We start from the raw sequence: 23753 nt of genomic DNA on the forward strand, positions 1-23753 counted from the left end.
TCACCCAGATAACTTGAAATATTATAATTTTGCAACTGTGTAGACAAAATATCTGGGTGATTAGATGTGTTTTTTTCATTTTCTACCCAAATGTTTTAGAGTTATATACTCCTTCAATAGCCTAATTTCACTATGGTAACTTTACCTTACGTGCATACAGTTTGCTTTTGCTATATATTAATTATCTGAAATTAATTTGGGATTTACAGATCACAATTACAATACCACTTTCTATTTGTTCAGAGAATTTCACTCTGTTTTGTATTGTTAAAGGAGTTTCAGGGCACCTGGGTGGCTGAGTCAGTTAAGCATCTGACTCTTGGTCTCAGCTCAGGTCTTTTTTTTTTTTTTTTTTTTTTAAGATTTTATTTATTTATTTGAGAGAGAATGAGTGACAGAGAGCATGAGAGGGAAGAGGGCAGAGGGAGAAGCAGACCCCCCGCTGAGCAGGGAGCCCGATGCGGGACTCGATCCCGGGACTCCAGGATCATGACCTGAGCGGAAGGCAGTCGCTTAACCAACTGAGCCACCCAGGCGCCCTCAGCTCAGGTCTTGATCTCAGTGTTGTGAGTTCTGGCCCCCCACTGGGCTCCACACTGGGGGTGGAGCCTACTTAAAAAAAAAAAAAAAGAAAAAAAAGAGAGAGTTTCTCAGTTTTCCTATTTTCTTATTCAAGAGCTTCTGTTAAGGCTATATTGTAATTCAAAACTCCAGTTTGTTCTAAAAATTTTTTTTGCCCACTTTATTTTCCTAAAGTATTCATTTTATTCTTTTTTCTTCCTCTCTTCTATTTAATCATTAAATTATCTTATTTTATTTGGCTTTATACTAAAATAACCCAATATATTACACTGACCTCACCAAAGCTAGACATATGTACAGCATTTACTTAATTGAACCTTCCTGGCTTGTCTTGTTCTATATTTAAGCCTCCATTATGCAATGCTATTTACTTGATTTATTGGGTTTGGCTTGCATGTTTTATAAATTGTGACTGTTGGGAAAATTTTAAAGAGATTGACTTGGCCTGATTGGGGAGTTTTATATTGAGGACTCATTGCCATGAAGTTACATTTCTTAAAAAAAAAAAAAAAATCCATTATAATAAGGATCTTGATCTAGGAGTAAATAATACTGGCTTTCAGAAGCTAAGACAAAGGGTTTCTTCCAGGTTTAGCTTTTTCCCCAGTGTTTGAATTTGGTTCAAGTCTCCACTTTAAACTAAGTCTATGTGATACCAAACACCAGGGTGAGGGGTTAGAAATGCAGTCACTGAGATGTTTCAGATCTGAAGAGAGGGCATTATGTGGGCCCTAAATTTAAATGGCTTTCTATGTTGCCCTCTTTCCATCTAGAAATTTGGGCTCCCGCCTAAATCCTCTTCTAAGGGCTCATCCTCCTTTTCCAAGGCTACCTTTCTATAAAATAGGTAAGCGTCATAGTTACCTTGTTAACAAAGTTTAAGAAGCATTACTTGTTAAATAATTTAATATCCTTTAATATCCTCTGATGAAAGGGACTAATTCAATATAAAATACTGCTTTTGCTTTTACCTGTGGTTTGACTTCCTAATTTTGCATGGCTTTTGCTATACTTAGTCCTATATGGCATGCTGCTACGTGCCACGCACTGTGCTAGGTGCTAGGGAGTCAAAATGAAATTAAACACAGTGCCTGCCCTTAAGGAGCTCAAGCATACATGATGAAGTAATGGTGACAGGCACCAGGTGTAGTGGGGACATTCAAGAAGGGCGGGGGGCCACACTACCCAGCCAGTAGAAAGGAGGATCAGGGGAAACTGCAGAGAAGAGGTGGCCCTTGAGCTGAGTCTTACAAGAAATTTGGATCTCATCAGTCAGACAGCTGGGGAAGGCATTCCAGGAGAGGAAACAGATAGAGATGCGGTACCTCATCATTCATGCAACGATTCAACAAATATTTACTGAGCAGGTTCTATGAACTGTGAATGGAAGGCATGGCTCTGCCTCAAGAAGTGTACTAACGGAAAAGGGAAGACTCAATAAGCAGATAATGTCATTACAATCCTGTAAGCATAATAATAGGGGAGCTGGCGGAGAAATAATAATAGGGGAGCTCAGAGGAAGGGCTTCCCACCCAGATTCCTTGCCCAGCTTAATTGAAGACATGACTCCTTTTAGAGACTCCTGCTGCCACACTCCAAGGTATAGCCTCCTGGGTCCAGTGTGAGTTGACTGTTGATTCTGACACTATAATTTCGTTGTCAGAGTTACCGCTCTGAGGGCCTACCCTATGCCGTGTTACTCCCCAGCGCTGGCTCCACCTACCCCACAGGCTTTGTGCTCAGACCTTGGAATTAAGACAGTGTGTCCAGACAGCAATCTCTTTTTTTCTTTCAAGACAGCAATCTTGCCAAAGACTCAAAGGCCTGGACGAGCTATGGAAGACTTGTTGTGTAGCTCCTCACTGTCTCCAAACCAGCAGCAGCCTCCCACTTGGAAGCCTGTCAGACATAAACATCTCAGACCCTTTCTCAGCTGCACCAATTTTAACAGGATCCCCAGGTAATTAATATTCCCATTAATGTTGAAGGTCACTTGGGTAGTTCACAAATTCAGGTACAGTCCATTTAAGCCATTCCAAATGGATGGATGTCTATTTCTAGGGCTGAACATTTACCAACTTTCTTAGGTATCTTAGTCTTCACTTGGATGCTTATATACATGAATCCCTCAAACAACACACTTGAAACCTTTGTTCCAACCTCAGTGGAGATGGAAATAGTCATCAATCTTGTATATTAACCTTTCACATAGTTTTTAAGTGCTTGGTTTCCTTAGCTCATAATTAAGTTGAAAAATTAATTTGAAATAACCTTAATTCACACAAAAAGGGAAATACCTTGGGTTAGAAAATTTTGCTAGCTTAAATAGCACATGCCTAATGGTGAAATATAGGGTTAAGTTTCTCCTCAAAGGAGTATTTATTTTCTTGTAATAATGCTTTGTCAACAGCTACTGACTTCTGTTTTGCACAAAGGGTCCTAGCATGTGGTGGTCCTGACATACTAAGGTATTTTCATTTCCCCTGAAGTCTTTGATAATTGCTCAATCTAGTCCTTCTGCTGGAGAATGATTTCAATTTGCCCAATGGGAGAAATGGCTCTCCTTGTACCTCTTCAGAGCAACTGCTATGCCTAGCCCAGTGTTACCAAGATGTTAAGGTGATCAGAGACAGGATTCCAATGGACCACACTTTATTATCTCAGAGTACCCCCAAATAAAAGCAGTGGTATTGACTAAGAAGGGGCATTTTTTTTTTTTTAAGATTTTATTTTTTTGACAGAGAGAGACACAGCGAGAGAGGGAACACAAGCAGGGGGAGTTGGAGAGGGAGAAGCAGGCTTCCTGCTGAGCAGGGAGCCCGATGTGGGGCTCAATCCCAGGGCCCTGGGACCATCACCTGAGCCGAAGGCAAATGCCTAACGACTGAGCCTCCCAGGTGCCCCAGAAGGGGCATTTCTGACCGAGCACCCTATGTGATCCATTCTACAAAAAAACATAAAAATTCCTCTTACTTGCAAAAACATAGTAAACGTCAAATTTTAAAAGGAATAGAAATGTATTATAATAATAGGCATAATATATTCTCTTTATTCTGTAACTTAAAGGAATCACTATCTGTAGATAGCAGTGATTTTCTGTACTTCTTGTATATATTTTTGTAACTTCTTCAAAGACATGAACACTCCGCCTCAGGCAAATTGCTCTGTTCATAGTTCCTTGAATCCATCCTAGACATGCCTACTCTGTACCTTTGGTTTATAGTTCCTCCTGCTTGAAGGGCCAAACCCCTGACCTCCCCATTTTTGTATCCGTACGTTCTTCTTTTAATGTTTAGGTCAAGTCTGAACACCTCCAAGAAATCCCTACTCAATTAACTGAACTCTTGGTAATTCATCCTTTTGCTGGTTTCCATAACTTTCCACTAATTTAGTTCTTAGCCTATGTGATTATGGTTTTGTGAAAGTGTTACTTCTTCAGGCATAAACTTGATCATTTATTTCATTGCATCCTCCATGTTGTAGGAAGGATGCTGAGGTAAACCTGCTGTAAGGGTCCTGAAAGCTCTTTATTTCCCACCAAAGAGTTATTCTTTTATGGACAAGACTAAATTTTTTAAAACTTAAGTTTCCAAATTCTGGTTTACTCTCTTATCTTTTATTCTTCTTCTTATTATTATTATTATGTTCAGTTAGCCAGCATCAGTTAGTACATCATAAGTTTTTGTTGTAGTGTTCAATGATTCATTAGTTGCATATAATACCCAGTGCACATCCCAACACTTGTCCTCCTTAATACCCATTACCCGGTTACCCTATCCCCCTACCCCCTCCCTTCTGTAACCCTCAGTTTCTTTCCCGGAGTCCAGAGTCTTTCGTGGTTTGTCTCTTCTCTGATTTCTTCCCATTAAGTTTTCCCTCCCTTCCCATGTGGTCCTCTGCTCTATTCCTTATGTTCCACATAGGAGTGAAACCATATGATAATTGTCTTTCTCTGCTTGCCTTATTTCACTTAGTATAATCCCCCCAGTTCCATCCATGTTGATGCAAATGGTGGGTATTCACCCTTTCTGATGGCTGAGTAATATTCCATTGTTAATATGTACCACTTATTCTCTTATCTTTAACATAAACTTCACTTTGCCAGATTGATTACTCTGAAGCAAAGTTTTTATCATACTAGTCTCATATTCAAAGGGCTTCCTTATCTTTTAATTACCCAAACTCCAAAGGCCAATTATAGGCCTGACATTGAAGGCCACAGCATCTGATCAAAGGCACTATCTGGTGTCACCACTCACTAATTCCCCACACAAACTTCTGCTCCAGTTGATAAAATATTTTTCCTGCTTCCTAGGTTTTACATTTCCATTTTTTTTTTTTTTAAGGAAACTCTACACCCAATGTGGGGCTTGAATTCACAACCTCAAGATCAAGAGTTGCATAGTCTACCAACTGAGCCAGATGGGCACTCCCTGCTTCCTAAATTTAAAATGAGATATTTTGCCTTTGCTTTTGCCCTTGCAAATGAGGCTCTCCCTCTAGGCCTCTGCTATGCAAATCCTCATCACTCCAAGTTCAGCTCAGGCCTAGGTCTCTTTAAAGACTCCCCCATGTGTGAGTGATTCTTACTCTCCATGCCCTTGTTGTGTTGCTTACATCATTCAGTGTCCAGTATGTAACTAAAAGGCAAATTCTTTGAAGGCAGAATCAATCTCATATTCCCTCATTGGGCTTTGAGTCCGTTAAGGACAGGGCCAGGGTTCTAGTCATCTATGGATTTCCAAGGCATAATACAAGTCCTGATATACAGTAGGTGTTTAATAGATGTTTTGAATGAGTGAATGAACTCCTCTAAAGGGATACAAGGCTCAAAAATGTGTCCTTCTCTGAGTAGTCTTTTTTTTTTTTTAATTTTATTTATTTGACATAGAGACAGAGAGAGGGAACACAAGCAGGGGGAGTGGGAGAGGGAGAAGCAGGCTTCCCGCTGAGCAGGGAGCCCGATGCGGGGCTTGATCCCAGGACGCTGGAATCATGACCTGAGCTGAAGGCAGACGCTTAACCATCTGAGCCACCCAGGCACCCCATCTCTGAGTAGTCTTAAGCTGAAAGGAAGAGAAGATTTTACAAAAGTGCATCTTATAGCCCGAGCCTGGGCAAAGGGGTCTCCATTGTCCGACAGTCTACCCTGGCCCCAGAAGGTCTTTCTACTAAGCAGAATTTTTAGCCATGTTGAGCAGTTGCCCCAACTCACCATACTTGTGGGGTAGCTCTGCTCCATTCTTCTTTCTATCTGGCAGAGTGTCTGGCACAGTGTTAACACTGTAATGGGTGCTTATAAATATTTGAATGAAGGGCAGATATTGAATTATTAGTGAATAGTCAAGCAAGTTGCTCTTGAGATGTATAGTACTGTATTTTTATTGTTAAAAGAATAATACATATCTTGACTGTGGCGGTGAACATGCTGATCTTAATGTGACAAAACAGCACAGAACTAAGCATGCACACCCACACATGCACGAGTACATGTGAAACTGAATACGGTTGCTAGCTTGTATCAGTGTTAATTTCCTGGTTGTGATATTGTACCATAATTATGCAAGAAGTTGCCCGGGAGTAAAATTGGGCAATAGGTATGTGGACTCTCTGTATTATTTCTCACAACTATTTGAGACTCTACAATGATCTCAAAATAAAAAAGGTTTTAAAAACAGAGCAATTTCTTTGAACCTGGAGCTGTTTTAGGAATTCATCAGACAAAACATATAATGCAGATCTTGAAACGGCTTTCTCTATGCGTGTAGATCATTAATGCTATTTTTTTTTTTATTAATGCTATTTTTAATTCTGAAAGGGAACCTCAGCATTCGGCTTTACCATTCAAAATCACGCCCACCCGGTGGACCTCATCTTGATAGTCTACCTTTCAAATTGCAGTTTCGGGTTGTATTAATTTCATTCGCTTATTAGTGTCCACCAGTTTTGCTAGCAACTTCGGTAAATGTTTCTACTACTTAAGAGATTTTGTGTGAGACATTGAATGCTGTATTATGGGCGCTCTCTATAAATACTGTTTAAAATTATATGGCAAAGACTTTCAATTTACATCCTGCCAACTGTTTTACCACACTTTTTTTTTTCTTGCCTGTTTGCCTGCTATGTTATCCTCTATAATGAGTGAGTTACAGTAATTGTAGCTGGAAAAATCATCATGCAAGGAGGGGGGGGAGGGAAAGCTCAAAACCTGCCTTATTTTTAAATCAGTAAAGCTTCTGTCATTTTTTGGCTGTGTTACAGCTTCATAGCAAAGTCAAAGAACCCGTGGAGTAAATGCCACGTGGGGAGAGCCTCTGTTGAAGCATAAATTAACTGTATTTCATTTTCCCTTAATAAAGAATTTCAGTTTTTCCACAGTTAACTGTATAATCAATTTGCTCCCCTGCTGGTTTGCTAACTTGCTGTTGGCTTTCCTTCAATAATATTGAGCGGAGCCTGGAATGAGAGAAAGAGGAGGAGCTGATCTCCCTGAGAATACTCTGCTGTGATAGAACATAGTTTCTCCTTCTGGAATGTGGCTGGGGCTTGTCTCCTTAAAGAGCCTACATGTGTTGCCCTGTGACAGCCCCCTCCCCCCGCCCCCGGCCATCCAACTCTCTCTAATAATACCAGGTATCTTCATAGAGCTGCTTCACTCAGGTTGGGTGACTGGACGATTTTCAAGTTTTAAATCCTCTGTTTTGTGCAGCCTTGGGCTTTCCATCCTCCGAGTGCCTCTGGAAGACTTTGCATTTTATTTTATTATTTTAAAAGTCACTTAACTGTGCAAGAATTGAGAGTGCGAAGTCAGGAAGTATTTCAAGTCAAGTCGCTTCCACGAGTAATGCAACATAACTATATCAAACGCTGCTGTGCAATCAGCACTTTAATTGTAAAATTATCCTCCTGAAAGGGCTGGAGAGAGCACAGAAAAAATACATTCTATCCTAACTGCTGATTTTGTTTTCCTGCCCTTCCCATGCCTAGAAATTATACCTTATAGTATGGGTTTGTTCACTAACTTACTTGTAATTCCACATTTTTCCCCCAGCGCTCTGGATTACAAGACACAAGTTAAACATACAAGATAAACAAATATTATCTTGAGTCACAGAATCGCGAGACAAAAAGCCCTTCAGAGCAAGCGGTCTCCACCCCTCCACATTGCTATTTCTGCTCCTCAGTCCTAAAGCAGCATTTCCATCCAAGGACAGGACACTTGGTAGAACTGGGAGAAGCAGTTATGCACCAAAATCAAACCGCCAACCAACCCCTTTATCTGTTTCAGGGCTGGGTGCCTAAAATTTGACTTGTTCCTCAGATGGCATCATACTCACATTAACCCCTAAGGTGTCTTCCAGAGGGTTGTGGAAGAGGGTAAGATTACACCAACTTCATAGATTCTTGGTCAAGAGAGACACACAGAACTTCCCGCTCGCACCATTGGGTATTTTCCTTATGGTGATAGTTTTCACGGTAGGAAAGTTTGGGTATAGTTCTGGACTATAGTTCTCGTTCCTCTCACTCCTGGTTCATCATTACATAATGATTTGGGATGAGGTTCTTTTTGCTTGTTTGTCTGCTTCCTTAAGCCTATTGTAAATCTGTTTATTTTTTCTCCTTGCCTTTCACCCCAGAGTGTCCCCAGAAGTATTCTAATTAACTGAACTAGCTCTTCAAGCTCGCTCAGTTTTTCCATCTGAAGGGAAAGTCCATTGAAATTTATTTTTCTGAAAGAAATGATTCTTTTTCAGCAAGCTTTTTGAGATGGGGTAAAAAGAAATAAAGGGATGAAAAAATATGCCATTTAATACAACCTCTGCCCCTCTGGAATCTTCAAGGTTTGATGTACACCCTGAACTATGCCTAAAATGCAATGAAACATTCATTATTGTCCTGCCATCTGAACATAACTCTAAAGCTGCTAAGCAATGCTAGGCTTCCTGACGTTCTATTCACTGAACTGGCCCCATCAAAAATTAAGCTTAACTGGCTTGAAATCAGGGCAATATTGGAAATAAAAACACACTAGAGTGATGGCAATTCATTCCTGTTTTACAGACCGCACAAGAAAATTAATACGAAGATAATTCTGATTTAATTTCTCTTTAGCCATCTTTGAGAATTATTATTATTATTTTTTAAAAGATTTAATTTATTTACTTCTCAGAGAGAGTGAGTGAGAGCACAGCACAGGGAGCAGCAGGGAGAGGGAGAAGCAGACTCCCTGCTGAGCCGGGAGCCCGATGCAGGACTCAATCCCAGGACCCCGGGATCATGACCTGAGCTGAAGGCAGATGCTTAACGAGCTGACCCACCCAGGCATCCCTGAGAATTATTTTTTGAAAAAATATATAATTAAGAAGGGCATATTTATTTGAAGAAAATAACCCGACATACACATCGTCACCAAAACAGGATGTTCTAGTTAAAGCCATTCAAACTGCCATTTCTCCTCATGATCTCAACCAGATTAGGAGCATAGTCAGTCTCATCAAGGCTCAGAACAGTTGGATTGGGGCAAAAAAAAGCACATTGAAGACAGTTGTTTGACTGCTTTGGGACAAGCCATGACAAGCGTAGGCAATAATTTGCAATAATTTGAGAGAAACTTTTCCAAAAGGTCATGTACCAAGCTCTTAATTTAGAAAGCAGTAGGGATCGTGTCCAGTCAAACAATGGCAGCCACACCCATTGTGCCCAGTCAGATAACCATCCAAGAGATTTATGGTGTGACTCACTTGGAATCCACCAAAAAGATGTTGCACAAATGTTTTCTCTGAGGCTGGAGTTTTTTATCTTCTAATTCCTGGTTGCAAGTGAATCTGTATTCCCACTGTCATTTTTCTTCTCAGCGCTTGCTGAAATGGTCACCATGTCTCTGGTGTATTAATTCAGTATTGCTGATCTTTAATAATCTTTCTTATTCTCATTTTAATCACATCACTTGGTTAAAAAGAATCTGCACCGGCATATTTGTTATTTCTGATAGACATTTTTTCTTCAAGTTTATAGAAACTCTGCTACAAATGGATAAAATGAAGGCTAATGCTACAGCTCTTTCTCCTTGCCCTCAAGAAAATGAGAGAGTGGAGGGGCTCATTTAGGAAAGCAAAACACGTTTTATTGGTCTGTGTAGGGCAGGTAGCTATGGATATCTTGCTTCTGTGAGAAAGCTGGTAGTCTAAAAAGAATGTCTTTTGGGGGCGCCTGAGTGGCTCCCAGTCGTTAAGCATCTGCCTTCAGCTCAGGTCATGATCTCAGGGTCCTGGGATCAAGTCCCGCATCGGGCTCCCTGCTCCGCAGGAAGCCTGCTTCTCCCTCTCCCACTCCCCCTGCTTCTGTTCCCTCTCTTGCTGTGTCTCTCCTCTGTCAAATAAATAAATAAAATCTTAAAAAAAAAAAAAAGAATGTCTTTTGGAGCGCCTGGGTGACTCAGTCAATTGAGTGTCGGACTTGGTTTCAGTTCAGATCATATTCTCGGGGTCATCAATGGACCCCCGTGTTGGGCTCTGTGCTCAGCACAGAGTCTGTTTGAGATTCAATCTCTCTCTCCCTCTGCCCCTTCCCTCCGCAGACAAATAAGTCTTAAAAAAAAAAAAAAAGAATGTCTTTGGATAAGTATGCTTGAAGGTAAAAAATTCCTCTTCCTTTAGCATATCTATGCTGAACACACACACACACACACCCATAAACAATCACAACAGAACAGAAAATCAGAGTGAACAAAGTGAAGGCAAAACTGAAAGAGGTGGGGCGCCTGGTGGCCCAGTTGTTAAGCGTCTGCCTTCGGCTCAGGTCCTGATCCCAGGGTCCTGGGATCGAGCCCCGCATCGGGCTCCCTGCTTGGTGGGAAGCCTGCTTCTCCCTCTCCCACTCCCCCTGCTTGTGTTCCCTCTCTCGCTGTGTCTCTCTCTGTCAAATAAATAAATAAAATCTTTAAAAATAAAAAAAAACTGAAAGAGGTAAGAAGACTAAAGTTAAAATTTATTGTACTACACTCCAGGGTTTGTTTGGTTTTTTTCCCCCTGCCCTGTGATCAGAAGCATTCAATGTAACAACTGGCAAAGACAGAAATCGGAATAATGATGAAAAAGGAAATTGCAGGAAAAAGTATAGGAAGTTTTTGAAATGAGAGAAAAACTACCCTTTTCTCTTTTTCCTTTGATATTAAACTCACAGTGTCACACACATAAACACACACACACCACCTACATTGTATAACTTAGAAAAAATAAAATTAAAAAAATAAAAATGTCCCTTGTTTCCACCTTTACATGCTTTTGCTGGGCATACAGAAAACAATATACTTAATTACTGTGGTGATACAATAAAGCAGATTTATCATACAATGAGATATGTTACTTGACATCTTAAAATTAAAAACAGATTTCCCAAATAAATCAATTTATATACTGAGTGCAAACTGAGAATTGACCAAGGCCATGGCCATTATAAAAAATCTCACCTCCATGCACAAACAATGAATCATGGAACACTTCATCTAAAACTAATGATGTAATGTATGGGGATTAACATAAGAATAAAAAAAAAAAAATCTCACCTCCAGGGGCCCCTGGGTGGCTCAGTTGGTTAAGTGTCTGCCTTGGGCTCAGGTCATGATCCTGGGGTCCTAGGATCCAGTCCCACTTCGGGCTCCCTGCTCAGCGGGGAGTCTGCTTCTCCCTCTGCCCCTCACCCCCCCTCCACCCATGCTCACTCTCTTGCTCTCTCTCAAATAAATAAATAAATAAAATCTAAAAAAACAAAAAACAAAAAAAATCTCACCTCTATCCAAGTAATTGTCAGGGGAAACAAGGTGAAATGGAAGCATGTACTCCCTATTTATTCATTTATTAATTTTTTTCATTTATTAATTATTTAACAAATACTTGTTAAGCACCTACTAAAGTATCGGGTAGTATGAGGTATTGTATCAGTTAGGGTCCTAAGATGAAACAGATGGCACATTCAAATTAGGATAATCCGAGGGAGTTTATTTACAAGACGGCTTAACCGCAAAAGTTTCTGCAGGAACCCAAGGCTACCATCAGCACAACCGTTACTACCCCAAGGTTCTGAAGGGACAAGGTGAAAGGAGAGGGAAGGCACTGGGCCGGAGAGAGTTGCAAGGAGCAGAGGACTGCACAGGTTAGGAGCCAGGGGAATTGGTATCCTGATCTCACTCTCCTTCCTCCCTCCAGTCTCCATCCAGGACTCCCCACTGACTAACTTGGCCTTATCTAGAGAGCTCAGCGCTGGTTGACAGAACCCCCACCGGCCAGCCACCAGGAGGCGAGAGCAGAGGGGAGCAGTGTGTTGAAGAGATGTGGATGGGTGGGTGGAAGACCCTGGAACAGGTACAGCCGAGAAAATCAGAAAGCGCCTGTCCTCACGGAGTTTACTTTCTTATTAGAAGGTGGCCATGCGGGCGCCTGGGTGGCTCAGTTGGTTGAGCGGCTGCCTTTGGCTCAGGTCAGGATCCTGGAGTCCCGGGATCGAGTCCCGCATCGGGCTCCCTGCTCGGCAGGGAGTCTGCTTCTCCCTCTGACCCTCCCCCCTCTCATGTGCTCTCTCTCATTCTCTCTCTCTCAAATAAATAAATAAAATCTTTAAAAAAAAAAAAAAAGGTGGCCATGTTCACATGTAACAAGGAGAGCCTTAAGTGATGTTAGGCAAGTACAAAGCCAGGGCTAATGTCCAGTGGGGGCAGTGCGAAATGCAATGAGTGGCAACAACATGAAGTCAATGTACTCTGAACAGCTGCTATGTTTCTTCAAGAGTAGCCTTTTAATAGATCCTAAGCAGGATTGTAGAATAATATGTACGTTTATCATTTTTAGAGACCTTGCTCCTTATGATAATGTAAGAAGCTGGAAAAGGGAGAACAGAACCATTGTGTGAAACACACACTCTATTTTCTTTTCTTTTTCCTTTTTTTTAAATAAAGATTTTATTGATTTATTTGGCAGGGAGAGCGAGAGAGAGGGCAGCGGAGGGAGAGGGAGAAGCAGACTCCCTGCTGAGCAGGGAGCCCAAAGCGGGACACAGTCCCAGGACCCTGAGATCATGACCCGAGTCAAAGCAGACACTTAGCAGGCTGAACCACCCAGACGCCCACACATACCCTATTTTCAATTCTTTCTCTTACCATAGGAGCACACGAGGTTGACGTATGCATCTTCACCTCTAGCACATGTCTTATACATATACTATGCTCCCTTGGTACATCCTTTTAAAAATATAATTTCTCTTGATCTCAGTGTTCCCTATCCTTCAGGGCTGGAAGTTCTCTTAGTACTCCAATACTAATTTCTTCCTTATTAATTAATCCTTACTTTATTAGGTATTTGATTATGCATACATTTCTTCTGTGCTTTCATCCTGACCTTAAGTTGCTTAGAGGCTTATGAATTTTTAGCTATTTCTTTAGATTCCTTTCCATAGTATCTAGCACTGTAGGTAATGCAGGCAGGGTATGTAGTTTGATTAATTATATTTGATTATTTGGATAGATAAATTGTCCCATTAAAATTAACATAACATTTATTCTTCAGCCTGCTGGATCAAGATTCTCAACAGGTGGCTTGATCATATATCCTGTTTTGCCTGGAACAGTGTCAGAGTATGCCTGTATTATTTGAATAAGTATTAATAGCTCTCTCCATTTATAAATGTGTCCTGAAGAAAATATTTCTAAGTCATATACTAGGTAAGGGTCTAGTATCTGTAATACATAAAGAACTCTTACAACTCAACAGCAAAAAGACAAATAACTCAATTTAAAAATGGGCAAAGGACTCGAATAGACTTTCCTTTAAAGAAGATAGCCAAATAGCCAATTAGCACATGAAAATATGCTCAATGCCACTAATCATTAGGGAAATACAAATAAAAAAACCACAATGAGATACCATGTCACATCCACAAGGATGGCTATTATCCAAAGAAAGAAAGAAAGAAAAACAGTAAGTGTGATGAGGATATGGAGAAATTGGTAGCCTCATAAATTGCTAGTGGGAATATAAAGTGGTGTTGCCACTGTGGAAAATGGGGTGCTGGTTCCTCCAAAAGTTACATATGAATTCTCCTATGAGCCATGAATTCCATCCCTAGTTATATAATCAAGAGAAATGTATACAGATAGCCCCACACACAAAAACTTGTACGTGGATGTTCGTAGCTGCATTATCCATAATAATTGAAAGGCAGGAACAAACCAAATGCCCATCAACTAATGAATGGATAGACAAATGTGGTACAGCCAGACAATGGAATAATATTCAGTCATGAAAAGAACGGAAGCACTGCTGCATGCTCTCACAGGGATGAATCTTGAAAATATTATGTGAAGTGATTGAAGTCAAAAGGCCAAAGATTATGTGATCCTATTTAGATGAAACGTCCAGAGTAGGCAAATCTATGATGAGCAGCTGTTTGAGCTTGGGGGAGAGAGGAATGAGGAGGGACTGCTGACTGTGTACGGGGTGCCCTTTAGGGGAGATGAAAGTGTTTGGGATGAGACAGAGGTGATGCCTCACAACCCTGAAGATATTAAGAACCACTGAATTGTACAGTTTAAAATGGTGAATGTTATGTTAGGTGAATTAAATCTCAATTTTAAAAATCACAAAAAAATCTGTAACAAAACAAAATCCCAATGTGTCCTGGTTTGGGCAATTAATGATACGATCACCCTATTCATACATAGGACAATTACTAGGGAGTAAATGGAAGAAAATAAAGATTACAAAGATGGCAAGGACCTGGGAGCTGAAGACTAGAAGGAAGGTCTTTTTCCAAGATCCAGTTCTCTAGGAGATAGACAGTCTGCATTACAGGTACAAAGGTTTGATTTTTGTATTTTCAATCTGTTATTACTCAGGATCAAGGTCAGACTGAAATTTTGAAGATTCTCTTGAAGAGTAAGGGTTAATATTCCTTAGTACAGAAGGTTGCCCACCTAACACACTTTTTTTTTTAAATCACCATAGACATTTATTTAAAGTAATACATTTGCAGCTCAGATAGTCCTAAATTGTACATTTCAGGTTTATTCAACTTCTTAAAAAGATTTGAGGGCGGCTGCAACCACAGATTTCAACTCCATCATTATTTCTTTGCTCATTCTTCTCTCTCTTTTCTTTCCCGAATAACTCCTTTCAGATATGGTTCAAGGTAGAATTTATCCTCCTCATATTTTGTCCACTGCTCTTTAGGCAAGATCTGATGCCTCATGGTCAGGTCCAGCGCTCTCTTAATGCGAAACATCCTGTCGTTATAAAGGCTCTCAGGAAGCCTTCTTTTTTTTTTTTTTTTTAAGATTTATTTATTTATTTATTAGAGAGAGAGAGCATGAGAGGGGGGAAGGGCAGAGGGAGAAGCAGACTCCCTGCTGAGCAAGGAGCCCGATGCGGGACTCGATCCCGGGACTCCAGGATCATGACCTGAGCCGAAGGCAGTTGCTTAACCAACTGAGCCACCCAGGCGCCCCTCAGGAAGCCTTCTTATGGCCTCTTTCACATCATCATTCTCATATATTGTATCATCTCCCATTAACCCCAGTTTATTGAACCCTGCAGCATTGTAGCCCCATTTTCGAATACCCTCCAGCCACCAGCTTGATGGTGCAAGTGCAGGCCTGCTCGCCATTTTGACCCCCCGCCTAACACACTTTTAACGTAGAACTTTCAGATAGAGGAGCAAAACCAGAGGCTTATTAGGCTCAAGTTAATTCAGCAGAGGGCCAGGAGCTTGGGAACTTCAAGGCTAAGCAGGGCCAAAGTGCTGATGTTGAAACTTTGATATCAAGCCCCCCCAACACCCAGGGTCTTCTGGCGCATTCGGATGAGCCCAGGGCCAGAGTCAGTAGCAGGTGTGAATCAAGGATGATCCTACACGCTGTCCTTGCAGAGACATCCGGGACGAGAGTTACCTCTGTCTTCACACGTGCCATGGAGCCGAAACCAATCCATTCTGCACAGAGAGGACGGATGGAATGTGTGTTAACCTGGTTCTAGAGCTGAAAAGATGCACTCACATTCCCGTTTAGGGGAAAAGCATTTGAGAACTACGAGTTTATAAGCCTAGACTGTCTGTAAGTAGAAAGCTGTATGGAATCTATACCCTTCCTTAATTTTAACTAAGATGTTGTATGAGAGGCTTCCTTATAAATAAAATGCCCGGAAATCTCCACGTGGCCCTCTCAGATGGGCCTCTCCTCTGCCTCAGTTGGCCACACCATTGTCTTGCCTCTTCCTTCTAGTCTCTTCTCCCTGGACTTTCATCAAGGACTTTCTCTAGACTTAGCCATATGGAGAGCACACAGGGATAAATCTGGGTCTTTGCCTTCCAATACATTACAGTCAAGTTGAAGAGACACATGAAATACACAGAAAATGCTAAATAATGTTATGCTTTAAATAACGCATGAGCATGTCATCAAGTCACAGATGATGAAATTCTAAATGAGTGGTTTAGGAATAAGTACAATGAGTTTAGGAGGATGAGATCAACATGGGATAAAAAAGATTGAGAATAGTTTGTGTTTCATTTAAAGTAACTCTCAGGGTGCCTGGGTGGCTCAGTCAGTTAAGCATCTGCCTTTGGCTCGGGTCAGGATCTGGGACTGAGCCTGGCATCAGGCATCTTGCTCAGCGGGGAGCCTGCTTCTCCCTCTGCCCCTCCCCCTACTTGTGCTCTCTTCCTCTCTCTCAAATAAATAAATAAAACCTTTAAAAAAAATAAAGTAACTCCCATCTTGAAGAACTCTTAAGGATTTTCCACTGACAATTGAAATATGTTGCCCATTGACTAGGGTTTGCAAATAGTTTTGTTTCATATAATTATAATGGATTTGATGTGTACTGTAAAATTCTAATACAGTCTTCCTTCCTAACTCCAAATTGGATAGCCTCTTAGCATTTGTGGTAACAGGATTTGACCTATAATACATTGTGTTTATATAATACCCTATATTTAGCATCAAATGGAAAAGTTTTCCAATAATGAGGTTTTGGAACACAGTCAATTCATAGGAATCAAGTCATGTTCGTGACAGCTCAGCAGCTCTGAACTGCTCTTGAGAAGAGAGTGAGTGACAGGTTGCAAAACTAGCAATTGTGCAAAGAACAGAGCTGTTCCCTCCGTCAAAACTTGACTGGAAACTTTCCCTATAACGGACTGTTTGGTTGTTTGACCTTTCTCTGGGGAAACTGTCCTTAGCGTCCCTGATCCTCCCACCCCGCCCCCTTAAAAACCTTTTGTTCTATCTCAAAGATAGTTCTAGACCATCAGCTAAATTATCTCGGAATGTCGGCAGGCTCCAATTTTTAGCTTGACAATTACTTCAATGAAGCATGCTTTTTTCTTTCCTTTCTGAAAAACCAAACCAATCCACGACAAAACAAAATTTACCAAAAATACCACCATCCCTGCCAATAACAAACAAACACCCCCGGCCCCCAATAACAGCAACAACAAAAACATTTCAGGGGACAAAATTCCGGTGCCGACATCACTTTGCAAAGATTTTAAGGACACACTTGGTGAACCTTCCATGCTGAGAATGTTCTGGCACAAAGAAATGAGAAGTTTTCCTGTTCCAGGTGTGGTTTTTAGACACAGAATTTTCCATACTGGATTAGATCATTTTTCCATCAAGGCCAATATCCTGCTTAGCTGACATGAAGTTAATGATGGTGAAATGCTTTGAAAACATAAATACCACATACATAAGAGCAATAATGAGCCTGCATACTAGTAACTTTATGGCCCTAAGCCCTGGTTCATGAAAAGAACCTTAAATGCATAGAAGAGACGAAGTATTTAAAGATTCACTTCTTGCTTTTCTTCACATTTTACATGTCTTGAGGAAATAAATAATTTTTTTTTTAAAGCTGGAAGTGTTCACAGTTAAGGGTGTTTCCAGAACCAGCGAAGCATGTGTTTTGTGATCTTCTTTACAATGTGGAAGTGTTTCTTGGGTCTGGCTGTGAAGAACTGAGTTAAGCCGGTTGCATGTAACTATAGGGCTCGCTGCCTAGAAATGATTATTTTAATTCTTCTCTCCTATTGGACAGGGAATAGGAGGGACGGAAACTTTCCCAAGTACTATTTCTTAAGTTGTATAGCTTTAAAATTGCTCAGAGAGAGGGAGCCATTTTAATTCAGATCTGTTTACCTGGCGTTTTTTTCAGGTTAGTTCAATTTGTTTTCTACCTATGGGAAGGACTTTAAAATAACGAGTATAGTTTTTGCTTTTTTTTTTTTCCAAGATTTTATTTATTCATTTGAGACACAGAGATACAGAGAGAGAGAGAGAGCATGAGCAGTGGGAGAGACAGAGGGAGAGGAAGAAGCAGACTCCCCGCTGAGTCAGGAGCCCGATGTGGGACTCGATCCCAGGACCCTGGGATCATGACCTGAGCTGAAGGCAGACGCTTAACCATCTTAGCCACCCAGGCGCCCCATATAGTTTTTGCTTTTTTACTTTAAGTGTTGTTTTTTGTTTTTTAAAGATTTTATTTATTTATTTATTTATTTATTTATTTATTTATTTATTTGAGAGAGAGAAACACCATGAGAGGGAAAAGGGTCAGAGGGAGAAGCAGGCTCCCCGCTGAGGCTCGATCCCAGGATTCCAGGATCATGACCTGAGCTGAAGGCAGTCGCTTAACTAACTGAGCCATCCAGGCGCCTTAAGTGTTGTTTTTTTAACAGCTTTTTGGATTAACAACAACTGAAGTGTGTCTGGGATTCATCCGTGAATTACGATTGCTTTGCTCTCTACAAAGGCTGAAAAACAAGGGAGTTTTTTTCACCCAACAGACTCCCTTGTTCTTTTTTTATTTTTAAAAAGGGATCTCAAATTTTCCATTTCAAAAGTTTCTGGGTAACTTTACCATTTGGTCTTTATTTAATGTGGAACTGTTTAGATCGTGTCAATAACACTTGCTTTCTCAAAAATTTCAGAACAATAAAGATTCTGATGCTTTAGGAGCTTATCTTTTTTTAGGATTGTGAGTGTCTATCTAGATTATATCTAATTTTTATAAGCATTACTAAATAGCAGACTTTACAAAATATAAAAAAAGGTGCCAGAATAATACTTCATATTTATACTTAGTTTCAATCTCAAATATCCCAAAGCACTTTGCATACAAGTATTTAGTCTGTTTTATAGATGAAGAAATTTAGGGACTAGAACAGCCACTGTAGCATCATGTAGTAAAAAAGGTCCTGAGCTGGAACTAGACCCTGATTTTTTTAAGATTTGAATGTACCATCAGAGGCCTGGCATTTAACCTCCCTGGCCTTCAGTCTCTCCACCTATACAACAAGGGATCTGGAGTGGATATACTGAGGACACTGAACTTCTACATGTCTAAACTTGGAGGAACTTTTCAACAGCATGAAAATGAGTAAGAGCTAAATTTAATTTGCCAGCCCTAGAGAAGGGGCCTGGGACAGAAGGCTGAAAGCCAGTGCAGGTGATAGTTTCAAGAGTAGGCATTGTTGGGGCGCCTGGGGGGCTCAGTCGGTTAAGCGTCTGCCTTCAGCTCAGGTCATGATCCCAGGGTCCTGGGATCGAGCCCCGCATCGGGCTCCCTGCTCCGCGGGAAGCCTGCTTCTCCCTCTCCCTCTGCCTGCCGCTCCCCCTGCTTCTGCTCTCTCTCTCTGTGTCAAATAAATAAATAAAATGTTTAAAAAAAAAAAAGAGTAGGCATTGTTGGGATCAGACTTCTCAGTGCTCTGGCCAAGCACTGGACGTTGTTGCGAATGGCGTTAGGTGACCTGAGCTCGCATGTCTATGAGTGGGCAGGCATAGACTGGGACAAAAAGTTCCAGTCAAGGGGCGCCTGGGTGGCTCAGTCGGTTAAACATCTGCCTTCGGCTCAGGTCATGATCCTGGGTCCTGGGATCGAGTCCTGTGTTGGGGCTCCCCCCTCGGCGGGGAGTCTGCGTGTACCTCTCCCTCTGCTCCTCCCCCCAGCTTGTGCTTGCTCTCTCTCTCAGATAAATAAAATCTTTAAAAAAAAAAATAGCTCTAGTTGATTCAGTGAGGAAAAAAAAAAAATCCAGTCAGGCCCATTGTTTTCAGCCATGTGTGCCTAGTAGTTATTAGATTCCCAGAGTTTTCATATCTTTGTTAACTGACTTTTGACTTGCTTTCCTAAAACCAGCATAACCTGCTAGGAGGTAGGTTCATAGCTATAATGGTACATACATGGTGCCAAGCAATAAATTAAACTTTCTTAGTTTTCAAATTAACTGACCCTGCCTAATTGCACAACTAAAATGTTTTCTGGTTATAGAAGCAGTGCCTGTTTTACTGAAGGACATCAGAAAAAAGTTTTTAGAAACTATAAGTAAAATAAAATCGGCAATAATCCTGCCATCCAGAGAACACTCACTCTAAACATTTCAGTATGTGTCCCTCAAAATATACAATTTTTGTTTTCAAGACGGGGATCACATTGTATACATGGCTTTAAGCCTCTCTTTTTTTCTATTAAGGAGATACTGGGAGCTCTTTCACATCACAAACGAACTTAACTAGTAAGTTGGTATTTAATTCTGATGCCAGACATCTGGATGAAAAGTAAAAAGTCTGTCAATTATCTAGCTATTTTCAAACACCCAGATGTTTGGCATCAGACCGACAAAACACTAGAATCCCTGACCAAAATGTGCAGCTTTTGCACAGATGTCTGGCATTACGGAGGCTCACTCTCTCTGAACTGACTGGACCTTTTGGCAGAAGAGAGCGCTTATTAGGTCAAAAGTGTTTCAAAGTTTAGCTCATGTGTACATGGGTAACTTTTTCATTGTTTCATAATGAATCAGTGGCACGAAGAAGATACACATTTTAGGAGCCCTTCATCTATTTTGGTAAAAGTCTGCTAGCTACGTTTTTAGGCATTTCTCAGCCGATTTGACTGTTCACCCCAAGAGCTTAGCATGAAGTTTTTGCTTCATTCCAGTCCACTTTTGCTTGAGGGTTTGTCCCCTACTTGGGGGTTTGTTTTGTCTTTTTGCTCTAATTAAGGAAGTTCATTCTGGCTGTTAATTTTATTAACAGATTGCTCTGAATATTTAAAAGTCACATTAACATGCCAATACTGACAACAGTCCTGCTTAAAATACATTAAGATTTTTTCTAAAAGAGATTTTTATGGTTTCCTAATTATCTTGTTCCTTGGGTCATAGTCCTCCTCCTAGTTCTGTATTATATATTTTCACATTATGCCCTTTTTTGATTTCCGAAGGTATCATTTATAATCGTTCAACAAAGTTCAGTGTTATCCACAGTTGTGTCACCCCAAATTATGTAGTTGAAAACATATTCATAATTATCTCTGATATTATATCCTTAATATATTTTTCTACTTCTTGACATTCTCAAGTGTAGGTGTCTTTCATTTCCATCCTATCTGGTTTTCTCTTTGTTAGTGTTACTATGATTATGTCTACTACATGTCTATTAGTGTAAAAACATTTCTACTTCTTGTTGCTGAAATGGGGAAAAAAAGAGAATCTATCCAAGTTATGCCAAAAAGAGCTATGTACTGAATAATTCAATGCGTGAGTCAATTAGTAACGGGAACTAAGTTCATATCTTGCTTCTCACCCACACAACGCCGTTCAGCTTGTCCTCCACGTTCTCCTCCCGGCTCTTTTGCCAACTTGCTCAGTTGCCATAGGCAGGGCATTAGCTGGGGCTTGGCCTCAGGTTCTTTATCCTTCATCCATAAAAATATTATGAGACATTCCCACGTTAGTATGTTTTGTGAAATAATTTGTAAAGGTTCTTTGACATCGTAAATATTAAATGTTGTTACTGTTGAGTAACTTGATTTATCTGAAGGAATTGCACTGATAAACCAGGTGGATAGATTTTTTATTTTTTTTAAAGATTTTATTTTTTATTTTATTTTATTTTTTTAAAGATTTTATTTATTTATTTATTTATTTGAGAGAGAGAGAGAGAAACAGCATCAGAGGGGGGAAGGTCAGAGGGAGAAGGAGGTTCCCCGCTGAGCTGGGAGCCCGATGCGGGACTCGATCCCAGGACTCTGGGATCAGGACCTGAGCCGAAGGCAGTCGCTTAACCAACTGAGCCACCCAGGCGCCCCAAAGATTTTATTTTTTAAAGTAATCTCTGCACCCAACGTGTGGCTCGAACTCAACCCCAAGACCAAGAGTCGCATACTCTACTGACTGAGCCAACCAAGGCGCCCTGTTTTTTATTTTATTTTTTTAAGATTTATTTTATGTATTTGAGAGAGAGGAACAGAAAGAGAATCTCAAGCAGACTTCCCGCTGAGCACAGAGACTGATGTGGGGCTCGATCTCACGACCTATGAGATCATGACCGGAGCTGTAGTCAAGAGCCAGACACTTAACTGACTGAACCACCCAGGCGCCCCCTCTGTTTTGATTTAAAAAAAAAAAATACTTAAACCACCTCATATTTGAGGACTGACTCTTTGTTTCTTGCACGGAGGGTAATTGCCTCATTTCCAGTTTTAGTATCTGGGTCTATGTGTGTTTTGCTATCATGAATATTTTCTTCAGACGTATTGAGTGTCATATGCTTGGTGTTCTTGCCCAGTTGCAATTTACTTATGATTTTATATTCTAGGTGCTTTTCTGGGATCTGAACAGGTCTAAGTAAAGCAGTCACTAATGAGGTGATATGCCACTGCTATTCTGGGATGATATCTTCACATGATTGCTATGTTTCATATGACAGCAAATCTTTGGATAAAAATGAGAAATTATAGTTACTTAGCTAGATACTTGAGAGTCTCTAGATGGCTGTCTTCTTTTCATCCAAAGTACTATGGTGCTGGGCTGTAAAAACATTACCCTTAGAGTTCTGATCTAGTGTCCTTCAGATGTAGATTTCCACCTGGCTATAGAGGTTGTATATATTAATAAGCAGAGAGATATACATGTGGCCATACATACAAAAATTATTGAAAGAAATCGTAGTTTCAATTCAAGCATTTATTTGGCAATTGACGATTAAACTCAGTCACTAATTGGTTGCTTTAAGGTTAAGTAGTTGTTTGATAGACTTCAACTCTTATTCCTTATTATTGGTGTAGGCATATATCCGGGTACACATAGTCCTATGCAGCTGAATTTTAGGGACTGTTTTCTGATATCTACCACTGATGAAAAAAGTCAGACTCCTCTGTTTCTCTCACATCCCTCATCCAATCCATTAGCAAGTCCTGTGGCACTACCTTCAAAATATATTCTGAATCTAACCACTTCTCCCCATTTCTACGACCTCCACCTTGGCCTAGGCTATTTCATCACTTGCCAAGACTATAGCAGTAGTCTCTGGCCTGGTCTCTGTCTTTCCAGTCTTGTGTCCCATAGGATCTCTTCCCTCCACCGATGCCAGAATGATCTTTTAAAAATGTAGCCTGGATCATGCTACTTTTCTGCTCCAAAACCCCCAAAGCTTTTCAAAATATTCCGAATACAAGCTGACCTATAAACCCCTGCATAATCTAGATCCCGCTTCTCACTCTTCCTGTCTCTCTCCGGCCACGCAGGCCTCTCACTGGTCCTCACATGTATGAAGCCAGCTTGTGTTTCAGGGCTTCTGTGCTCACTGCACTGTCTGCATGGATACGCCTTGCCTTGTGGAGTCATGTTATGTCAGCTGTCTGTTCAATGTTGTCCCCTCAGAGAGACCTTCGAGTGCCGTGTTCTCTGAATTAGGTTGCTGGCCCCTTGTCCTTCTCAAAACCCTTAGCCTGCTTTATCTTTCTCCGTGGTCCTCTTCACTATCTGAATTTATGTAGCTACACTTCGGTCTATACTTTGTTATCTCTCTCAGCTACCAGCATATCATCTTCATGAGAGAAGGAATTTGGTTTGTCTTATGCACTGATGTATCTTGGCACCTAAGTTGGTCTCATACTTAGTACATGCTCAGGGAATATCTTTTCACTGAAGAAATGACTTAGGGTTGACTTTGGACCTTGGTTCTCTAGATTTATATCATTCTATTACACAGCTCTGAGCTTGCAAAATTATGTTTCTTGGAGGCATGATTATCAGCAAATAATGTTTCCTGGACAGTCGACCTAAAGAAGTCTAGATAGTATGTGGAGATAGCTGAGTCAGATCATCAACAGTTGATCAAC

The 23753-nt window shown here is 40.7% G+C and overlaps 1 protein-coding gene across 1 annotated transcript; it reads right to left on the reverse strand.

The window, feature by feature from the left end:
- Window positions 1-14565: 14565 nt before the first annotated feature.
- Window positions 14566-15272, reverse strand: LOC118014721 (cytochrome b-c1 complex subunit 7-like). Its single transcript, XM_035011079.1, has 2 exons — window positions 15086-15272; window positions 14566-14881 (listed from the first exon to the last, which is right to left on the reverse strand). The coding sequence occupies exons 1-2, from the start codon at window positions 15232-15234 to the stop codon at window positions 14707-14709; spliced, it is 324 nt and encodes a 107-aa protein (XP_034866970.1). The 5' UTR covers window positions 15235-15272; the 3' UTR covers window positions 14566-14706.
- Window positions 15273-23753: the final 8481 nt, after the last annotated feature.

This window comes from Mirounga leonina, unplaced genomic scaffold (genome assembly GCF_011800145.1).
Source record: "Mirounga leonina isolate KUSES-001 unplaced genomic scaffold, KU_Mleo_1.0 Mir_165, whole genome shotgun sequence".
Taxonomy (NCBI): domain Eukaryota; kingdom Metazoa; phylum Chordata; class Mammalia; order Carnivora; family Phocidae; genus Mirounga; species Mirounga leonina.